We start from the raw sequence: 22,033 nt of genomic DNA, 5'->3' as shown, positions 1-22,033 counted from the left end.
TAGTTGAACTTTTGAAATAATTTATTTTATGGTGTTACATAGATATGTACCATATAATTAAAAAAACGAAAATAATTTACATTTCTTATATCTCAGAGAAAATAAACACATATTATTAAATATATATTACAAATATTGTTTCATTAAATCGTTAGAATAACAAGATAAAAACTTCAATATAAATTTTATAGTAAATTTTCTAGTTACTTATTACTTGCATACATACAATATCATTTTGCGATACATTTGTTCATTTTGGCTCATATTTGAACCATATATATTTAATAATATATAGTTATTACATTTTAAATTATATTTGTCACAGGATAGTCACATACAGCTTTTTTCAATCTAGATTCATTATTTCATGATTTATTAGAATCAAAGCAATCAAGGATCAAAATTTTAAGATATATAATGCAAAAAGAAAATATGTTACTACAAAACTGAACTGTAAACATGGAAAAATTGACCAAATCAATAAATATGAAAGTTTTATACAAAATGTGTCACTTCAGATATTTATTTTAAATAATAGTCAAAACAGAATAAAGGAAGAATTAAGCTTGTAGTATTAAGTTGTTTAATATAAAACTGTGAAAACATTCAACCAGATGTTTCTTTGTTTTGCCTTTGTTGGATCATTTCTCTTATGTCATCTTCGCTCTCTTTCAAGCTTCTTTGTAAATATGTTTTATTATTATCTAACGTCTTGATCTTCTCATCTGATGTTTTCATTCTATTGTCCAACATATTCTTGATATTGCTAATGTCATCTAGAAGAAACATCCGACCAACAGATTCATATATCCTTGTATTTCCAGGAAGGCAGCTTATTTCTTTCATGGTGAGTTCCGCCCGTTGTTTTGTTCGTCGCAACTTGTCAATTTGCATATCAGCTAATTTTAGTTTCTGCGAGGTATCTACCATTTTTTCCTGTAGCTTTGAAAAAGCTTGCTTCAGTTCCTGATCTGGCACCCTTGCCATCTTTGATTCTTATATTATTTCCTGTGAATAATTATGAAACAATGTTAATATTGCACTCTTTTAATGTTCTAATTTCATAATATTGATATTACAAAAGAAATATTGCATTCATATAAAAAAAATCATTTGAATAGATTAATAGATTTGAATAGATTATCGATAAATTTATATTTTAGACATTTGTCTGTTAATAACAATAAATTACTTAAATATATAGTTCACAATAAATAATAAATTTCGCTATGTATATTTCTTACTTTAACTTCTTTCTGTTTCAATACCTTACAAGTCAGAGATATAGTACTTTACGCCAATCCTAACCATAAACGTCAATTATATCAGAGAGAAGAATGAGAGCGGCCACCGGCCGTATTTCGGGGGATACGGCTAAGCGCATTTAGATACGCCATCTGACCAAAATACGTCTAAACTACGTCCGCTAGGCGCGGTGATAAAAGTAAAATGGTCCTAGGTTCGTGTCCGTACTACTTCCATGCAATGGATAGTAGATTAGAAAAAGACAGACGACAGACAATCGTTCCGTCTTTGTCTCACTACTGAGCGGCGCGCGGCAGTAAACGCGAGGCAAGGTAGCGGCGATCTTATCGCTAAGCGAACATCTCTCCGCTTTTCTTTCATCTTTCACGCTCCAGAGACATCAAAAAACGCGGTAGCGTCTCGTGTCAAGGGAACGTGCGAAGCGAGGAATTATTTTTCACGCACGCGAGATAGCACATGGGAGACTAGACGAGCGTCGACATATTCTCCCTTTCTTTCCCGCTCATCTAGCTTATTCACTGCGTGAGCCGCGAGATTTTTCTCGCTACTCCTATACCTCGCTCTTTCTCTCTCTCGCTCGTTCTCTCTCTCTCTCTCTCGCGCACTTGCTCGCTCTTCCTCTCTTCTCGTGTTCTTACGGCTTGATTAAATATATTAATTACATGACAATATATATATAAATAAATGACACATATATAGTGTATATGTATATAAAGAATATTTAGTATTAATGCACAAATAAAGAAGAGAGAATTATAATGAGAGACGAAAAGTTAATAGAAATCCACTCTTAGCCAATATATACATCTTTTAAAAATGATTTGTTATTAAAGTATATGGCAGAATAATTTATTTATGCTAATAAATTTAAATTAAAAATTAAATGAAATGTTATTTGTTATTATAACATTGTTGTTATTGTTATTGTTGTTATTGTTATTATAACATTTCATTTAATTTTTAATTTAAATTTATTAGCATAAATAAATTATTCTGTCATATACTTTAATAACAAATCATTTTTAAAAGATGTATATGTTGGCTAAGAGTGGATTTCTATTAACTTTTCGTCTCTCATTATATTTCTTTCTTCTTTATTTGTGCATTAATACTAAATATTCTTTATATACATATACACTATATATGTGTCATTTATTTATATATATATTGTCATGTAATTAATATATTTAATCAAGCCGTAAGAACACGAGAAGAGAGGAAGAGCGAGCAAGTGCGCGAGAGAGAGAAAGAACGAGCGAGAGAGAGAAAGAGCGAGGTATAGGAGTAGCGAGAAAAATCTCGCGGCTCACGCAGTCAATAAGCTAGACGAGCGGGAAAGAAAGGGAAGAATATGTCGACGCTCGTCTAGTCTCCCATGTGCTATCTCGCGTGCGTGAAAAATAATTCCTCGCTTCGCACGTTCCCTTGACACGAGACGCTACCGCGTTTTTTGATGTCTCTGGAGCGTGAAAGATGAAAGAAAAGCGGAGAGATGTTCGCTTAGCGATAAGATCGCCGCTACCTTGCCTCGCGTTTACTGCCGCGCGCCGCTCAGTAGTGAGACAAAGACGGAACGATTGTCTGTCGTCTGTCTTTTTCTAATCTACTATCCATTGCATGGAAGTAGTACGGACACGAACCTAGGCGCATTTTACTTTTATCACCGCGAAAGTGCGCCTAGCGGACGTAGTTTAGGCGCATTTTGGTCAGATGGCGTATCTAAAATGCGTCTAGCCGTATCCCCGAAATACGGCCGGTGACCGCTCTCATTCTTCTCTCTGCTATTAGTCATAACATATAAGAAAATAAACCGATCAAAATCCTCCAATCTATAAATGAAGAATTCCGATTGGTTTATTTTCTTATGTTTTATAATTAATGGCTTATTGTAGAATGGCCATTAAGTTTAAGCTTAGATTCCATGACCGTGTTCCAAAATTCACTGCCAGCACTGAAAATATATAGTTTGTGTCACACAAACTATAATTTTTCAGCGCTGACAGTGAATTTTGGAACACGGCCCATGTATGCGATAGAGCTGATCTAAGTTATAGAGCAAGAGCAGATGTTTTTGCATAACACATAATACATAACACATAAGAGAATAAACCAATTAGTTTTCTTCATTTCCCTCCTCAGGACAGAAATGAAGAACTCTGATTGGTTGATTCTCTTATGCGTTGTGTATTATGCGTTATGCAGAAGTCTGTGCTCTGGCCCTTACTGAACAATGGCGTTGGAGAATTCGCCTTAAAAAGCACCTGGAGCCAATATTGAGAGAGAGAGAGAGAGAGAGAGAGAGGGAGAGAGAGAGAGAGAGAGAAGAGAGAAAGAGAAAGAGAGAAAGAGTGTTAACCTCAAAATTGTCCAGAACTGTAAACATTGAGGAAAAGTTGTTGACAGGTTGACAGATAAAAGTCAAACTGAAGGAGAGGAGAAAGGGAAGAAATAAAAGGTTTGAACAGTTTTAGAGACATTCAGATAATTGAAGGCTGATAGAGCAAGGCCGCACCATGAATCAGATAAAGCATGAAAACCTGCCGAACATACCAATTATTTCTGCTCAAGTGGATACTTCAGCAGCCATAAAATTAAGCTCAGGCGCAAAAATGATTCTTGAAAGATCACTAATGGCTCGCGCGGATATATGGCACAAGGTAAGAGTTATCAAAGGTGGACATTACTCCAAGGAAATTGTTTTGAAGGCTATTCTGAAAACTGTAGATCCGGCAGACTTAATACCGGTGAAATATCAGGTTTGCGGGGAGGACGCGTTCTTTATAGCGAGAAATTGCGGTCCTGCCCTCGAGAAGCTATGCATGGCAAGCTTGATTATCAAGAATATCAATGGTGATGCTTTGATCCTCATGATCACCTTGGGATTTGCTTCCATACGTGATCTCAAAGTTAACATCCAACCCCTCTTATTGACCGCTCTGACCAAAAGATACAATCCCAATGAAAAGACATTGAATTTGGAAAACTTTCACACGGATCCGGATGTATCCAAGACTGTATACTGTCCCTTGTCCCAAGTCAGAACTTCCAATCATGTTCTAAAGCTGGCGAAAACTGCTATAGCCACCTTTGAGTACTTGAATTTACAGCATAATGATCTGTTCAACATATCAGCTATTGAGAACTCAAATTTAACAGCCATCAAGTATCTAGATCTGAGACACAATAATTTGTTGAACATGTGCGTGTTGACACCTCTGAAGAATTTGACTGTCATAAAACTTTGGCTGGACGGGAATCCCCTCTGTGAGAATTACTCAACCGTGAGGCAATATGTGGATTCTGCCAAGAAGTATTGCCCACACTTGCAGGAACTCGACGGGGTATGTATCTCGTCGAAGATGCCCTTCATGTACAAAGACCACTTCAGGGACGACAAAGTACAGCATCTGGTGCACAAATTCACGACACACTTCTTCAACCTGTACGATCAAGTCGATAGATCTCTCCTGAAGGGACTCTACCACAAGAATGCGGTCTACTCTATGAGCTTCAGCGTCCCCAACACCATTGCTGGCAAGACAAACCTTCAGCAGTACACAGCGCTGAGTAGAAATCTACTGAGAAAGACACGGAAGAAAATTACGACCTTCTATGAAGGTGAGGAGCAGATTCTGGAGGGTCATGCCAAGTTACCCAGAAGCTATCACGACAGGAGCTCCTTCAAGTATGACGTTCTCTACGATGATGGGAAATGCTTGGTGATATGCGTCTCGGGACTACTCAAGAAGCTGAGTTTAGGCCTCAACGTACTCTCGTTCAACAGAACGTTCATATTGTCGGTCACCGACGACAACGAGTATCACATCTTGAACGATCAGTACCACCTCGACGCTGCGCCCGAGAATATCACACACGACAAAATAACGGCTAAGACCACGTTCGACGAAACGTCGGTCTGCTTCAGCCCGAGCGAAAAGTCGGTGTTGATAGTGCGATTTGGACAGATCACCACGCTGAACAAGGAGTGGTGCGAGATGTACTTGTCGGAGGCCAAGTGGGACATGAGGCAGGCTTTGTCCAACTTCATGAAGGATTACAAGTCGCTATCGGTACCGGAGAACGCGTTCTACAAGTAGAGCGTGTGCGGTAACGACACGCATTATAGCGTCTTGATCTCTTCTTGTAAATATCGTGCAAATAGTAGAAGTAGGAATCGACTTGGCGACATCGAACTCGAGTTACCTTCCCTCGAACGTTTTTTAGACAGACTCGTCTCCCGTGAGCGGCCACTTCTGGGCTTTAATCTCGTGCGACTTCAATCTCGAGACCGGAGCGTCGTTTGCCACAGACGGAACACCCTGTGCAACTTCGTGTACATGTTTCCTGGACGCTTTGTAATAAGCAGAGATGTAAATAAATATGTCGGTGCGTATATCACACTTGTATCGAGAAATCTCGATCTTTGATTTTTATAGACGCACGAGGAAGAGAACGATTCTGTTGGTGTAATTGAGACGGTTACAGTCCCCTCCCATTGCGCGCGGGGGAAATGTCGAAGATGAAGAATTCGGTTAGGCGAACAGGAGGGTTTCTGTAGGAGGTTCCTAGTCAGTCGGTTATCGACGATCGATTAAAATCTTAATTAGCTAAAATAATCAGCGAATCGATGGTGAGGAGTAATCAATCGTCGAATATATAATTATGAATAATTTTATCGCCTGATGAAATTAATTACCTGTGGATCAGTGTGGAATCAATCAAATGAAAGTAATCGATTGAAGTGATCTTTACATGTAATCACGATTTCATACCGCTTCTCTCGTCATCGAATTTTCATCTGCTGTCCAATCAGTCACACAAACTGGAATCTTTCTTCCCTGTGCGGATCCGCCTCGCGATTTCAACGACGCGCTTGAACATCGCGACAGTCATCGGTCACCGGCGCTGTCACATCAATTCGTCTCGCTAAGTTACGTATAAAGTGTGTGAAGTACATTTAAAAATATCGTACACAAGTCACACAAGAGTGACGACGAACGAGGCGAAGAGGAAGATTCGGACTATGATTATTATTCGCAGTAGTCTCCTCGTGCAAGCGGTAAAAATCAACGCGATCGCGAGGCTTAGAAGTGACGCGCGCGAGTGTCGGATGACACAAAAATTTCAGGGACGTTCGCTTCCTTCGTGACATCAGCCGTATTAATTGACGACGGCGACCGCGGTGCTGTAAATTGCTGTAAATTTTTCATAACGCGATATTTGCGTCGGGATGTGCGCTCCGCGATGCTATCGTACGTCAATGAGTGAATATAAGGCGATATTACTCGCATGGCATTTAAGCGGTCTCTCCGGGACGCTCGGTGACTTCATCCAAAGGTTATGCACCCAAGGACCGCAATCGCCGTCGCGCGTACGATGTGAATGAAACGAATTCGCGAAGGCAGGCGGCTTTTTTTTTCTATCGTTATTCTTGCCCTTTCCAAGCGTACGCGCGAGAGCGGGATGAAACGAGACCTTCGGGACGCTTCACGCCGCGCTCGACTGAGCAAATCACGATGCTCGAGAAGGCGGATCTCTGTTGCCGCGTCCCCGTCGACCCTTCGCGCTCCGTAATTATCTTCGCCGACTTTTTTCTCCCGGCCGATCCGCAAAAATTCGATCACCTTTCCCGATGTGGCGCGCGCTTCGTGCTTAGCCCGTTTTATCTCGCCGTCTGAACGACGCGACGCGACGACACATTTTGCAACAATGCATTTACACCGAGGGAACAAATTGTTAATGTCAATGAAAGTATCAGAGGCGAAGAAGAGAAAGTGAGAGCGATTATTACTCGCCTTTGGTACTTTCCTTTTGATTGTCCGTGCCTCGGGAATTTCTTTACTTCATTCATTTTATTTATCTCATTTTGTCTCACTTTATTTTATTCCTCATTTATTTTACTTTGTTTTATTTATTTTATTTTATTATTTCACCTCGTGTTTGTTTCACTGCGAGTTACAGCCATCACCGGCGTGAATCATCTTCTTTCTGACAAAATATAAGTAGCAATGTGCATGTAGAGCCATTGTCAGTAACATCGTAGTAGCGTCTACCGCGTTCATCATTATAAGCTCTCCGACATAATGATTGCAATATGCAATTATAGTCACAGTCACTAAACACCTTTTTCCCCGGTGTACCATTAATGTGTAAATGATCGTTTTGCCGGATCGAGCGGAATGAAAGGCGCGATGTCGAGGTAGACTCGACGAGGAACGCGAGTGGTCGATAATTTCCACCGTTTGGTGATCCAGGAAGCACGACAGCAACAACATCTGAAATATGAAAGCATCATAATCTCGGTCGCGATTTTTAACGGACACACGGACGCGAAACAAGTCACACCTCCGAGCGTAACACTCGCGAGTGCTCGCGAAATTGCGTCATCGTCGCGGGGGGGGGGGACGCACGACGGGTAAATAAACAATTATGATATAGTTGACGATGCCTCCGATCGTATCTCCCCCGCGGCGCTTCCCATCGCGCCAACATTCGTCACACTTCCGGATTGTCAAGGCCCAGGAACATGCACTCGCGTGCGTGCGAATGAAAAAAAAAAAGGGAGACACTTAACAATAATAACCCGGTTGCGCGATTGTTGTGCGCGTCGATCGTCCGAGCCGATGGTTCTCAACGTGCGTTGAGACCGTAGACTGTCGCGACAGCTTCTTCAGCAACGGAAAGAGCGCGGGAGAGACGAGCCGTTAATGTTGCAAGAAGCGTGCTCGTTATCGAGTCGAGAGGAGAATTTACGGAGCCTCGACGCCAATTTTCACGAGGACGAACGAGCGAACGAGCGAACGTCTCCCGGTGCTGCTTCGTTCTTCTTCTTCAAACCTCCAGCGAGGCTCCTCTGTTTTCTCCTGTCAACCAGCTGAATCGGTAACATCGACGACCTTCTTCACGGGTCGTCACGTCGGCCGATGACGAGATTTTTGCGGCGGCCTAACATTTTCGAAAAGGCCATCCGAGGAGATGCTCTTTCAAACGACGATGTCTGCGAGCTGAAGGATCGGCGAGCTCGAGAAGGGCCTACCAGCGACGAAAGGTTGAGCAACGTTGGGCGGGGCGGTTACTGAGAATTACGGGAGCCGAGGGATACGTGTGTATAGGTAGCGACATAATAAAATGATTGTTGCCTACTGTGAGACTCTCGGCGGCCTCCCACGCGTCGGGGATCCGAGAGCTCGGCGTGTTCGTCAAAATAGGAAACCGCGCGCTTCTTCCAGAAGCAATTACCCCTCGCACCAATTAGGAGCTTCCTTCGATAGTTCGGCGTTTCCCGCGTCCCGGAAGCCGGGGATATCGACGCCGTCCGCTGCACTTTTCAGCCGCGCCCGCCCGCGCGCGATAAATGGCGGCTGCTGATCGCGTAATCCGCCGCCTGAGAGGAGAAAAAGGAGTCGAGATTTTTCCGCCACTTCACGGGCGCCGATTTCGCGATGCTCGCGAAATTAACGCCTGCTTTGACGCTTTCTTCAGACGCTTCTCGCTTAACGCTTTGCGTGAGCACTTTGATTGTGTTTAAAAATTCGAAAACTTTATTTATATAAACTTAAAGGAAATACCTTTAAAATTGTGTGAAAGTGACGACGGTGTGTGACGCTGATAACCTATCAAATGTCAGCGATCGGATAACAGTGATGAAGAATGAGATTATAGTGGGAACGAGATTACAGTCAGAATGATGGCAAATCTACTACTGAAATAATTACGCCTTTTTACTTACCAAATACTAATAATGTCTGAATTTGCAACAACACGTCAACAGCAATTCAACCTTCAATTTGTAACAAAGCTTACGAAAAGTGCCGCCGGCCAGCGGCCGGTAGTTTTCGTCATCATGTGCCGGCGCGGCGGCAAGAGCAGACTTTTTTGTGAAAAGAGCGGCCGTCAAAGTGTTAAGCTGAGAAATATAATGCGCTATAAATTATAGTCGATCTCTGGCACTTTTATGGTTGTTCTAAGCATGCGATTTATCGACGGAATTCTGTAGAAGCTTGATTCCCCGCTGCGCATCAAAACTATCGCGATTTCCTGCGGTCTCTGAACGTCGGCGCGTTAAGATCGACGGTAGAAGCAAAATTCCGACTCGGCGAAACGGAAGACACGAACACACACAGAGAGAGAGAGAGAGAGAGAGAGAGAGAGAGAGAGAGAGAGAGGGAGGGAGAGAGGATATTAGTGATACTTTTCTATTCGCCGTTAACGCGACGTCCGATCAAAAGGCTCTTTCACGAGCAGCGAATGCGTCGGACGTGTCAAAATGTGGGTCAGGGTACCCGTCGGGCGAAAGAGGAACAATGATGATGAAGAAGATGGCCCATTGAGACATCCCCGCGCCGCCGGGGCCCTCATCAGAGGCACACCGTACGTACCGGCGCGATGTAACGTATTCAAAGATGACCGTAGCCGATAACCCGTTAGAGAAAGTCATATCATCGCGGACGTACTATGCAAATTTCGTCGTCGTCGTCGCTTCCCCCTTCCTCCTCCTGCGAAGTCGAAGAGGAGGAGGGCATCGGGCGAAAATGGAGAGGCAACGAGAGTCACGCTCGCGATCTTCGCGCGCGCGCGCGATTATTATGCGACTCTAATTGAGAACGACGGATGAGTCCTGCAGAAGCAGGGAATTTTTATTTTATGGCGGAGCTGAATCGGGGGGGGGGGAAGGGGGGAGGGAGCGCGAACGCGTATCATGCGTGATTCGTTACGTTAAGAGCGAGAAACGCACTCGGTTAAGTAACGCAATATCCAACGACGACGGCGCCGTTCGTCCGCTCGATGCTAATGAGCGAGGAAAAGCGTGTAAACGCGCGCGGTTTCACGCGAGGTGATCCAACGAAGGAAATCGAACGCATAACCGGAGCTTCCGATCCTGTCGACGAGGCGATAACATGCATGCGTATACGCGTGTGTGTGTGTATATGCGAAGCGCGATCGCTTAATTGCTCGATCAAGCAGATCGCTTTCTCTCTTTCCCTCTTTCTTCCTCTTAGCGTGATCTTCCTCCGATCGTAATCGATTCTTCCGCTTGATTCTTCGCGCGAGATGAATCTCCCAGTTTCAATCATCGATCTTTCAGCCTCCGACAATCGGCTTTTGTGTCTGTCTATGTGTGTATGTGTATGTGTGTGTGTGATTGATTGTTAATCATGGGAGCCCCCGTTCATTGAATTCATGATTCTTCCGAGCTAACGAGTTGCGAGTGATTCCTCCTGCGGGAGGATAACGGTGTCGACGAGGTTTCGACAAAGAATTACTCAGAGTTGAGAAGTAACTCGTTATTTGTAACGAAGTTACAATTACAGTTATTTCTTTTTTTTTGGTGAGTGTAACTTGACTTCGTCTCGTTTTTCTCCATCTATAACTGTAACCTAACTTGGTTGCATTTGTTTGATAACCAGTAACTAATTTAATAGTTACTTTAATAGTTACTTTTTATATATTTCAAACTTAAGTTTCTGGCAGACTAGCACGATAACGCGACGTACGATGCTTGATATCCAATAAGTGTACAGTTATCCTGGAAAACGCGCTACTGCGTCATCTATCTTTATCGTTCATGGGAAGCAAAAGAAGGATAAAATGACGCAATAGCGCTGATAGTCTCTTCTCCGAACGCAACCTATATTTCTTTCAAAAACATTTCTTAAAAAGAAAGACGCCTATCGGACATTTCCGTCGCGCGTCGCCAGTTCTTATTTGTTAATTTCTAATTTGTCGTCGTAACCTGCGTTCAGCGTAAAGTGCGCTGTGTGCTTTCAGTTAATAACATAAAAAATTCAAGCAATGGATAAAACATCTCAATCCTCGGAGAAGGATTGTAAAATGCCAAGGCCAGCGTATGCAGAAATATTCGAGTTACAGCGAAAACTTGGAAACGGGAACAACTGGCCGTTCTCAGCAACAACTCCGCCCAGCTGTTATTGATAGTCTTAAAGATAGTCTTCAAGAATAAATATGAATTGCTTATTTGAATTAATGAATCCAATTTGTAAAAATTATACACAATATGAGAAACACGTAGTAATCAACAAACTACTTTTGTATAAGATTGAAGGAATTTACACAATTACGAAGTTTAAAATAATAGCACTGTTATTGTGAAAGATTAACTGAAACGACTCGTTACTCTCTCTAAATAACTGTAACATGTCAGTTTTGAAGGTCAGTAACTTGTAACTTGTAACCAGCTACTTTTTCAGCGAAGAAAATGTATATTGCGACTGTAACTAGATACTTTTACAAAGTAACTTTCCCAATCCTGAAATCACCGCGACGTCAGGCCGCGGGGCGACGATGGAAAATGGCTATCGACGTACGGCTCGCGTGCGTTGGAGACCGGAAATCTCTCGATACGCGTGCTACTCCGACATTGTTAGTCTCCCGCGGAAAGAATTATTCGCGGGCTCTCTCGTTGGCTCGAAAGATTTATCTCACGGTGAATCAAACGAAAGAATTGATTACGATCACCGTCGAGAGAGAGAGAGAGAGAGGGGGGGGTGGAGGGGGGGGGGAGAAAGAGTTTGTTCAATCGAGCAATTAATCGAGGGGAGTTGCGCAGAGAGATTACCGCGGACAATGCGGATGTTTTAGCATCAGCAGCCGCTGCAACTTCTCATGTAGCTGCGCTTCATGCATAATGCATGTTGTAAAAATAGTCTTCATATCACTGGCATATCCTCGTATCAGGAAGCGAGATATGCGAGAGATATACCTCGGTGATCCTCCGCGTTGGATTATTGCAACGCTCGATGGAAAATAACGACTCGAAATCGAGAACCAGCGGGCGAGATCCTGATTCGCCGGCCCGGGATATCCTTGCGCCATACGTGACAAGGATAACAATAAAGCGACGCGTCCGCGATGCGCGAACTCTGGTCTAGCGATTTCGTGATTGCGACATCCTGAAAGGGGTCTCTGTAGAAAGCATCTGATTGCGACTTGAAAAAACGAGGTTGAAAAGAACGGAGAATCTTCGGTCTGCTTGAGATAGTCCTGGGACCTTACTCGAGGCTCCAAGTACGCACGGAGGAGGAGGGAGCTCGGAGTGGAACTGAAACGTGAAAATGAACGAGCCGGACGCTTCGCGTTTTTCGGTTGAGGGGACAGAACGTCTGCTATTTAGAATCGACCTTGAGTAAGTAATGAGAGGTAGAAACTCCGTTTTTTCGCTCACAGGCCACGCTTAATCCGGCCATCTTTTCTCCCCGTCACAGAGCCGGAAGTGCGAGCGGATGGCTCGGTAGATAGGCTCGCTTTTTCCGTAGCGGATAAAAATTCGAGAAAATACATCGCTCGTGTCCGACGACAGAGCGGGCCGAGGGAACCATCTTGCCCCCTTCTCTCGTAAACGAACGAAATTATCGCGGAGTGACGAAATCGGCCATAGGGTCTGCGGTAACGCTCGCGGACCGGACTGATTCCCACGAATGACGTTATAATGGCTTTTACGAAAGCGGAAAAATCCGGCTCTTTCGGCTCTCGTGAACGGGCGGGCCGCTTTATCGGGGAGAAATCGGCGTGAGCTCGCGCCTCGCGGGCGAAAAACACTCGGACGCTCGGTAGCGTTCCTGCGAATAAAATGCAGCGTCCATTTCGCAATCTCTCGAGCCGTAGCGCGCCGGGATCGAGGCGTTTCTTCGTATCGCGCCGGGAGATCCGAAGATACGGAGTAATGTTTCGGGCTGCTCGTCTCGGCTATATCCAATCAGAGGTGAATCTCGAGCGACGAGCCGACGCGACGAGAGAGAATACTCTACGACGGATGACAAAATGACAGCGGGGATAATAATGCTCGCTTTTTATTCTGGTAGCCGAGAGAACATTAGCTTCAGGAACGGAGGCTTCTTGATACCCGGTGAATGTTCATACATGTTATCATCGGATTGTGGATTGCGGCGTTAACATACAAAAGAGCGAAGCGCTAAGAGCCTAAGAGTCGAAGAATTAGGTAACGTCCAGATCCGACGAAACGGAGCTTCGTTTCTCATTGGATCTCGAGCGAGCGCCGCTCGACCGTAATATTCGCGCAATTTGCGCGCTAAGAGAATGCTGTTGCCACGTTGGGTGATGTCGAACGACGTGTTCGCCCGTGAGATCAGACAGGGCTCCGCTTCTTCTTCATCCTTCTCCGGTGCGCCGGCCGCCTCTCGTCGCGTCGGCTTCGCCGTCGTAATGATGAATTTCCTCTCCCGCGGAGGAAGAATTCCTCGCCACCGTCAGATCGCGCCTCCCGACAGATCGCGATCTCCGAGCGCAGCACGATTCGCCGATACGCGACCGATCGCTCTCGGACAGAGACAGTCGCGGCCGTAAGATCGAGCGGCAGGACGCGCGACGTGTTGCGTCGCTGCTCTCTGCTGCGCGGGAAAGGAAACCGAAGACGAGCGCGGGGTGATCTTCTCCCGAGCGGACGAACGGAACAGTCCGATCGAGAGCAATTGCGCAAGATAGCTTTTCGCAAGAGACTCTCGTCCGCATTCATGCGAACGTTTCGTGCGCCGGCGGAGAGGAGCGATACGATTTGCCGGAGATGCATTTGCACGATCGCGCCCGCCGCGCGCGCACCTGTGTGGTTGCGAGTGCGAGCGAGGGTTCTCGCGCGATGTGAATGATTAATTAAAAAGGGCAAGCCTATACGTTACGTTTACCCGTTAATGAGCACGCGCGCCTGCATTTCCTCGCAATTAAGCGCCAACGAAGAACGGAGAGCGAGAGAAAGATAGAGAGAGAGAGAGAGAGAGAGGGGGGGGCGGAGGGCTGCTCTTCCTGCCTCCGAATCTCAGTTACTGATGTACTGTTGTTACGGTGTTAATAACATTGACATTTACGCATACTTCCACACTGGGAAAAAACACTTCGTTAATCCTAATTAACATTCTGACGGCACTTAAAAGTAAGCACGTTCGTACATTTTTGAACGCTTTTTGTGTCTTGTCCTACGTTCCTATCGATGCCTATAGGTATCACTACTTAAAATTGTTGTAAGATTTATTTGTCCATTCCTTATGCTAGAGATGTGCGAACTATTCGATTCGAATCCGAATCCCTATGATTCGAATCCGAATAATTCGAATAGGAGTCAAATACATTATCGTTTGCGTGCATCAGCTACAAAACGGGCCATCTGGGCCTGTATGTTTGAACCCTTAACTTGTAATTAACTTAACTTATAATTAATAATTTAATTGTAAATTACTTCAATTATTTAAATATATATTTTACTTTAAGATGATATTACAATATCAATATTCTCTTTTATATTAAAATCTTCCATCATTATTTGCATGTTCAATAGTCATCAGAATTTCTTAATGATTCGATTCGATTCGACATAAAAATTCTTGATTCGCACATCTCTACCTTATGCCTATAATACGCCGAGAGCCACTTAATTGCGCAAAAATTCGGTGAGAGGCTCCTGGATAAATTAATTCAGGCTACAAAGGGTTAAACAAGCAAATGTACAGATTCTCTCTTGAGACTGCAGTCTTTGGTGGGGAAGCGATTGTTCATCCCGTTTAAAAGGATGAAGAAATCTAACTTCACAAGGAAATACACATTTTAGTCTCCAGCGCGAATAAATATCCGCGCATTTTCACGCGTCTCTCTTTTCTCTCGACGTGCAAAGCATCGCGATTGATGCCGTATTAAAATGATAATGCGAGGCTGTAATGCCCGGCCGCGCGTATGGGAAACTCGTCTTCCTTCTTTTTCCCCTCTTCGAGCGAGCGCGAGGATCTCTTTACCTCAGATTCTCTTCGGACTCTCGCAGTATTCCGGGACAGGAGGCTCCTCGTGTCGAATTTTCTCGCGGTCGGAATTTTATCCCGCGGAGATCTACCTTCGACCTCTCGATCCTCTCGATTCCCGACGCCGCCGCTTCGCGTATACTCGTTTCTATCTTAAAGACTGCCTCGTCTGAACGCTTCGCGATCGTGTAAGGATTTACTTTCGTGGCATTGTTTTCCACGGAGACTAATTAGCCCCCGTGCCTCTCCCTCCCACCCTCGGCCGTCCGTGCCTCAAACCGCCTGCGGATCTCGGCGAAAATCTCTCACGGCAGATTGCGCATATATGCACGTTGCCGTCTCTATTTCTCGCTTCACTCCTCTCTCTCTCTCTCTCTCTCTCTCCCTTTCTCGCTCGCTCTTTCTCTTTGATCATCTTTGCAGAAATTGAATATGAGCCACGTGAACTCGGAGAAGGCGTGTATACAAATATGACGAAATCAGCAGTAAAGTTTATGACACACGCACATACCTGCACATGCGTCCTGTCTTTCTATCTTTCTCTCTCTCTCTCTCTCTCTCTCCCATCGTTGACATCTCAGAAATTCACGCGTCGCTTCGCGTGTCGAAAGTCGCGGACGGTCATAAATTAAAACGGCTCTCAATTAACGGCTAACGGGCGAGATGAAAATATTCTCGTAATCGGAGGGAAAAGTCGCGCGGGAAACGAGGCGAGATCGTCGACAAATCGACACACGGGAGGTCGAGAGGTTGCTTGGAGAGGTAGCAGGACGGTCCCAGGTAGGACGGAAAGTCAGCGGAAAATCACGATTGCGGCACGATAACGCGAAAATGGCGGGGTAACGGGCGAATCAACGGGCGCAAAGCGAGCTTTCCCAGCTCCGACTCTCCGTCGTTTGCCCGACGTCATCATGATTTTTCGTTCCGCTTGGGAACCGTCGCGTCGCGACGGCTTCTCTCTCTCTCTCTCTCTCTCTCTCTCTCTTTTTTCTCGCTTCTCGCGTGAAAGAGAAGATGCGGCTCATGATCCTCGCCCGAGGCCGGCTTCAAATTTTCGGGAAGACGGCTCGCCCGCGATCGCATGTGGGAACCGGCTTGTATAATCGCCCGGCACTTCCACGTTTCACGAGCGTATCTTACGCACACGTAAGAGCCGCGGCTTCGCACGTGCGTTTATGCAACATTGCGAGCGGCGTTGTGTGCTCGCGCCAGCGTGTATCCGCGCGCTATGGGATGCCGATGGTGTGCGCGCGCGTCCGTGTGTGCGTCCGCTTGATGTGCCCGGGGCATGAGGCCCGCGACACTGCCGTGAGTGAAAGTTATGCCGTCTCTAGGACCCACATGCAGCATCGGCATGACCCGCGATTATAAATCGTAGTCTCTCGCAGCCGCCGCAGGTAGCCACGGCGATGAACGGCAAAAACCTCTAATTGTTTCCCGCCGTCGACGCAGAATTTTCTCGCGGAATTTTCTCGCGAGCAGGACGATCCAGCTTACGCGAGGTCGTCGGACTCGCTAATTTGCCGAAACGCCGGGAAAACGTGTCGGGGCTCGCGCGTTACCCGTCGCGCGGATCTGGAGTCTGGAAGAGAAACGCGCAGTTTCGCCGATTAGGCGCGACAGCTCAACGCGCGCTTGACGGCCGCGCTCGCGTTTCGGAAAAATTCGCCGGCAGCATTCTGCAGCGACGAGCGGCTCGCTTCTACATGAATCTCGGCCCGTCGAGCTTTATGCTACAACTGCTGTAGTTTCACAACTGTATCGGCTATTGTTCTCGAGAAATATTTCTTCATAATTATCACAAAGAATTACTCTCTCTCTCTCTCTCTCTCTCTCTCTCTCTCTCTCTCTCTCTCTCTCTCTCTCTCTCTCTCTCTCTTGTAAACATTTCTTTTTTGCAGAGTTTCTGCGGGTTAGTCTTCGCTTGAAGTACAAATTTTACATCTCGAAATAAACAAGGAGCATTCCTGCATATATTCCCTCAAAGATTTTACTCAAAAGACATGTAGCCATTTTGCTCCCGCAAGACATTACAATTGTAAATTGTTTCGTTCATTTCTTGATGAAGCGATAATTGCTGGCGGAACGAAAGCGGCGGGATGAAAGTGCTAACGAGAAAAATGGAGAAAAATTGTGCGCGGTGATCTGAGACCGCCGTAACTCGGCGATTTTCAACCCTCCTTTCGCCCCCAACCCTCCTCCTCTCGACTCTCGGTCGCAAAGAGTTTCACGTAAACGCACGTCTAGGTAAGAGGAGTCTATAAATCGATCTTGTCGAGCCGACCCTGTTCAGCCAGAGCCGGTCTCTCCGGCACGCCATCCACGTCCGCCGAAACTGCACCCCCGGGAAAAATGCACCCTCCAAGAGGGCAGATCCACGAACGTATGGCCGTAAGTTTGGCCAGATTTGAAAGAAACTGCGCTGGTTTACTGGCTAATTGTACGATTGGACGTGGGCTCGTATCGGGAATACCAATGTAGGCTCGAGAGTGCGCATTTTTCTCCTCTAAATTGGACGGAAAATGACTCGAGAGAGACGAGGTTACCTTCGGAAACTTAAGGGAGAGGCAACGGTGAATTTGTGGGGAAAAGGAACAGGAGGTCGTTAACGAGGAACGAATGACGACTGGCGTAGCGCGACGCTCCGGTGGAATCTGCTCGCTGGATACGATTTATCGCGCGTTACATATGCAGAATTAACGCGAGTCTCCCTGTCGCGGGAGACGAATCGCTCTCCTGTCTCGAGGGAAGAAGAATTGCGCGTATTCTGCGTGTTCTGCTTGCCTCTCTCTCTCTCTCTCTCTCATTCTCTCTCTCGCCCACCCGCTGCAAAAACACCTGAATTTGCGCGCGAATAAACGGACAGCGCGGCGCGGAAAATACGCGACGCGCGCGGGAGCGAGTTGGAAAGGTGGCGCGAACAGGAACCGAGGTATACGGCCGTTGTCGTCATCGTCATCGTCGTCGTCGTCGTCGTCACTTCGGAATATCAAACGGGATTCTGAGTTATATAAGCGAAAGGCGCGCGCGCGCGCGCGAGCGCGTATCGCGGTGATGAGTGGATAATTTTCTTTTTCGCACGGAGTTGCGCGCGCAACGCCGCTATATGCACGGTGTGTCACAATAATGCCGGCCAGCCCCTTCGCTTCGTCGTAATTAAGCAGCCCGAGTGGCTGCTGACTTTATTTGCCACGGATACGTTTTCATCGCGGAGCCGACGCGCGTTATCGCGCCCGGCAGCTCGAAAAACGGGGACGAGTCCTTTTCTTCAAATACAGCCGACTGCGTTTTTTATTCCGTTTTCTCTCTCGCTTCTCTCTCTCTCTCTCTCTCTCTCTCTCTCTCTCTCTCTCTTTCCCTTTCCTTCACGATGCGAAATCGACACCAACGCAGACAACCGTCGAAGTTGCCTGCGTCAATCGAAGTGATTTCGCGATCGGGATATTTCGGGAATCAAGGCCGCGATGTAGAATCGCGGTCTTGATTATTCTTCTTCTTCTTCTTCTTCTTCTTCTTCTTTTACGTAATGTTGACGCAAGCTTTCGATCGGCACCAGACTGGCTGAAATTCGCGCGGTCAATTCTGAGATCTCGAAATCTAGCCGGCGAGGAAAGCAATTTCTACCACCCGTCGAGTTTGCATTCCAGGTCGGCTGCCGGCTCGCGTCCGCGGCGTAGGCGTGAGTTTCAACGTGTGTTTATTGTTTCATTGCTCCGGGATTCTGCTGGAAATTTCATGAATTCGCCCTCAGGCTCGCGACCGCATCGCGATAATTCGCAGCAAATTCGACCTCAAAGCTGAGGAGCCGAGGAGAAAATACTCGAACGATATAATAGCCGCTTCCGTAGAGATGTTAAAAGTGCCACCAGAGACCGGAACCGGGATCACATGATTTACGAGCGGCGGCGCCATTACGAGCGATTGAACTATCAATCGTGCATCACCGTGATCGTCTTAATTAGCCGTTGTCGCTTTTCCGTACGCCGAGAGTCGTCGGCCGCTCTTCTCGGCGCGCGCAATCACGAGCGAGACGAGAAGCGGAAACACGTCCGCAGCTGTACCTCGCGACTTCGCGATGAAAAAGCGCTCGAAGTTTCAGCTTGTTATTGATGATAATGTCAAGTGTGATATCGCATTAGCGGAGGAGAGAAGGAAAGAGCCGCGCGATTTCAACCGCGACGAGATCAAGCGGTTAATCAACGGCAGCGCGTTGACGTTCAACGGAACATCTGTCACGCCGTGTCAAATCGCGTATGCGTGCGAAACAACGTGTATTATTAATTCCCATCGAATTAATCGCGCAAGAGAGACGGAGAAACAGGGCAGAGAGGGGCGGGGGGGAGAGAGCGATTCGTCTCGCGAGAAGGATTCCAAAAGGCGTCGCGAAATGTTTTGCTGACGTAAGAGAAAAACGAGAAAGGGGGAAATGCAGCGCGAGGATGCGCGACGCGGCTTTGTACGAAGAAGATACGATTCGCCATAACGAGGTCGAAGCGAGTCACCGCGAAGGAGAGTGATTTTCAGGACGATCGAATGCCGGGACGATCGTGTTCGACTCGGGGAGACGCGCGCGCGCGGAGCCTCGTCTCGCGTCTCTCGGCGCGAGGCGTACGGCCTTTGCTTTCACTTTCTCACGTGGTAGAGATGAGCAGGCAACCCCCCCCCCTCCGCCCCCCCGTGGCCGCGCGTCTCGCCGCGGGGCTGAATTATTTACGAGCCGAGTGTTTAATCCGGTGGTTGCGCCGAGGGCGTTAAAAGAGCGGCCGAGGGACGACGCTTTGACCTTATTTATTTTCCACACACGCGCGGCTTTTCTCAGCTCTTTGTTGTCGCGCTTACGTCGTCTCCTCACCTCGCGCCGTTTCCCGGCCGGGAAATCTACTCGCGCCGCGACAGATCAGACGGTGAAGCAGGGATTAATGGAGAGAAGACGCGTGTCGCCAGTCGGAATTTTCGCCGCTTCGGCGATTATAATTCATTATAATGAATTCGATGCTTCATTGCGCGATCGACGGTCGAGCGTCGCGCGTGTGCGACGAAATCTTTCTTCACGTTGTCAGAGCAAGTTTTCTTTGCACGTATATGTGAGAGAGAGGGAAGATATGGGCTGGTTGTGTGCGAAAGAAGCTTCTTTGTAATGTTATAACTTGCTACTAACGTCTTTGTGATGTTACGTTAAGTTAATGTTAACTGTTTGCGGTGTTAACGAGATACCCTCTCGACTCTGCTTCAGGTACGTCAGGTCGAGGATATTTTCCATATAAAACAAGATTATACATTAAACTTCGCACCGACGGCTCTCATTTGTTTGCCGCTGCAGCGGCGACGTTCGGCCTGAGAGGCCGCGGCGGCGTCGCTCGTCCGCAAACAGTCAGGTCGCTAACAAGTTCTGACAATGAAAATGCTAAAAAATAAATGCAAACCCGTCAATACCGTCGTTGATAATTACACGACGAGCTCGTTCGCTTTCTCCGGCTATTAAGATGTACCCCGCTGTACGCACACATACACGCACACATGCGCGCGCGTTCTGTTACATAACGACGAATGTCACGGATGTCAGAACGTAAAGAATCGATTTGCTGGACCGTAATATCGCGGTTTGTTATCGCCGTGCGTCGCGCGTAATTTATTTAACGCGCTCGTCTGCGGCGCAAAATTTCCGCGCGCGTCGTCTCTCTCTCTCTCTCTCTCTCTCTCTTTCTCTCTGTCTGTCCGCTCGAAGAAGAAACAGCGCTTCAAATAATTATCCCGCAGGATTACCGGGCCTCTCGTATCCCTAACGAGGTTTACGACGAGAAAATTGGCGGCGCTCGTAAAGCCATTTCCTATTTCTTCTCTCCTAGTCGTCTTGACGGCGAGGCGCATAGCGACGATGCACTTTGAATACGCTCATGTTAACATTTACCAACCTTTCTTGCCTCCGCGAGAAAACGACCTGCGACCTACGTCCGAGGAAGTTACTGCTAAATTGCGAGACGCGTGTCCGCTTGATTATTAACCGATCGGGCGGAAATTAATCTTCCCAATTATCGCAGACTCGCGAAAAGTCGCCCACTTTCCCTGGATCCATCCATTCCTTGCTCGTCTGGAATTTTACTTTCATTGTCAAAAAAAGAAAGAAGAAAGAAAAACATCGCATGAGATAGCGATACCGTGTGAGAAAGAGATGAGGTTCTTGCGTAATTTTTACTCCGCATTTTTTGCCGCAGAATTCCCTCGACACTTTCGACAGCCTCATTAGCGAGACGAGGCGGCGCCTCAGAGAGTCGATCGCAATCGACTTAAGGGGACTAGAGGGTCAGATTATTGAGAAATCGTGCTTGTTTTCGATAATATTTTATGACAAACTGAATAAATGTGCAGGAATGAAAATTTGAGATATACTTATAAAACATGTGAAGAGTAGAAAAATTTTGTTTATTAACAAATACTCATATAAATATACGTCCACTTAAATTTTAAACGAGTTTTTCTCGAAATTTTATCGTTCAAGTTTTTGCAGTGATTTCTCCGAAGCTGAGCTTCGTGTCGATTTGAAATATTGAAGCAATAATATTTGTTCACCTGGCTCGCAGGTGAACCATGGACCACTCCGTCAAAATATTTCATTTCGAGATATTAATTTTTTTATTGTAAAAGAACTGAAAAATTTGAATTTTTTTCTAATAATAACTGCCAATTTTCTAATAAAATTTTGTTAATCTTGTTCCATTTTTTTGTAGTGGTTCACCGGATAATGATAAGCCTCCTCGAGATTTCTAGCTAAAATTCACTCTGATCGGACCACCGAGAGTCGAGATATTACTGCAAAAGTGATAGCAACTTGAAAGAAAAGAAAAGGAGAGCATATATATTTATATGAGTATTCGTTAATAAACAAAATTTTTCTACTCTGCATACGTTGTATAAATATACCTAAAATTTTCATTCTTGCACATTTATTCAGTTCGTCACAAAATATTATCAAAAGCAAGCACGATTTTTCCGCAATCTGACCCTCCAGTCCC

At 46.0% G+C, this 22,033-nt stretch overlaps 2 protein-coding genes across 3 annotated transcripts; one reads left to right on the top strand and one right to left on the bottom strand.

The window, feature by feature from the left end:
• Window positions 1-455: 455 nt before the first annotated feature.
• Window positions 456-1,344, bottom strand: Pfdn1 (prefoldin subunit 1). 2 transcript variants are annotated; one of them, XM_011148046.3, is made up of 2 exons: window positions 1,269-1,344; window positions 456-1,008 (listed from the first exon to the last, which is right to left on the bottom strand). In XM_011148046.3, exon 2 carries the CDS (start codon window positions 985-987, stop codon window positions 607-609), a length of 381 nt encoding a protein of 126 aa, XP_011146348.1. In that variant the 5' UTR covers window positions 988-1,008; window positions 1,269-1,344; the 3' UTR covers window positions 456-606. The 2 variants fall into 2 exon arrangements, with proteins under 2 accessions (XP_011146348.1, XP_011146347.1); XM_011148045.3 differs by having other exon boundaries at window positions 462-1,008; window positions 1,245-1,334.
• Window positions 1,345-3,447: 2,103 nt separating this feature from the next.
• On the top strand, window positions 3,448-5,674 carry LOC105187311 (nuclear RNA export factor 2). Its single transcript, XM_011148044.3, has 2 exons — window positions 3,448-5,409; window positions 5,491-5,674. The coding sequence occupies exon 1, from the start codon at window positions 3,780-3,782 to the stop codon at window positions 5,361-5,363; it is 1,584 nt and encodes a 527-aa protein (XP_011146346.1). The 5' UTR covers window positions 3,448-3,779; the 3' UTR covers window positions 5,364-5,409; window positions 5,491-5,674.
• The last annotated feature ends 16,359 nt before the right edge of the window (window positions 5,675-22,033 follow it).

Source organism: Harpegnathos saltator, unplaced genomic scaffold (genome assembly GCF_003227715.2).
Source record: "Harpegnathos saltator strain DR-91 unplaced genomic scaffold, Hsal_v8.6 scaffold38, whole genome shotgun sequence".
Classification (NCBI taxonomy): Eukaryota; Metazoa; Arthropoda; class Insecta; order Hymenoptera; family Formicidae; genus Harpegnathos; species Harpegnathos saltator.
This window is presented reverse-complemented; position numbering and strand designations above follow the sequence as displayed.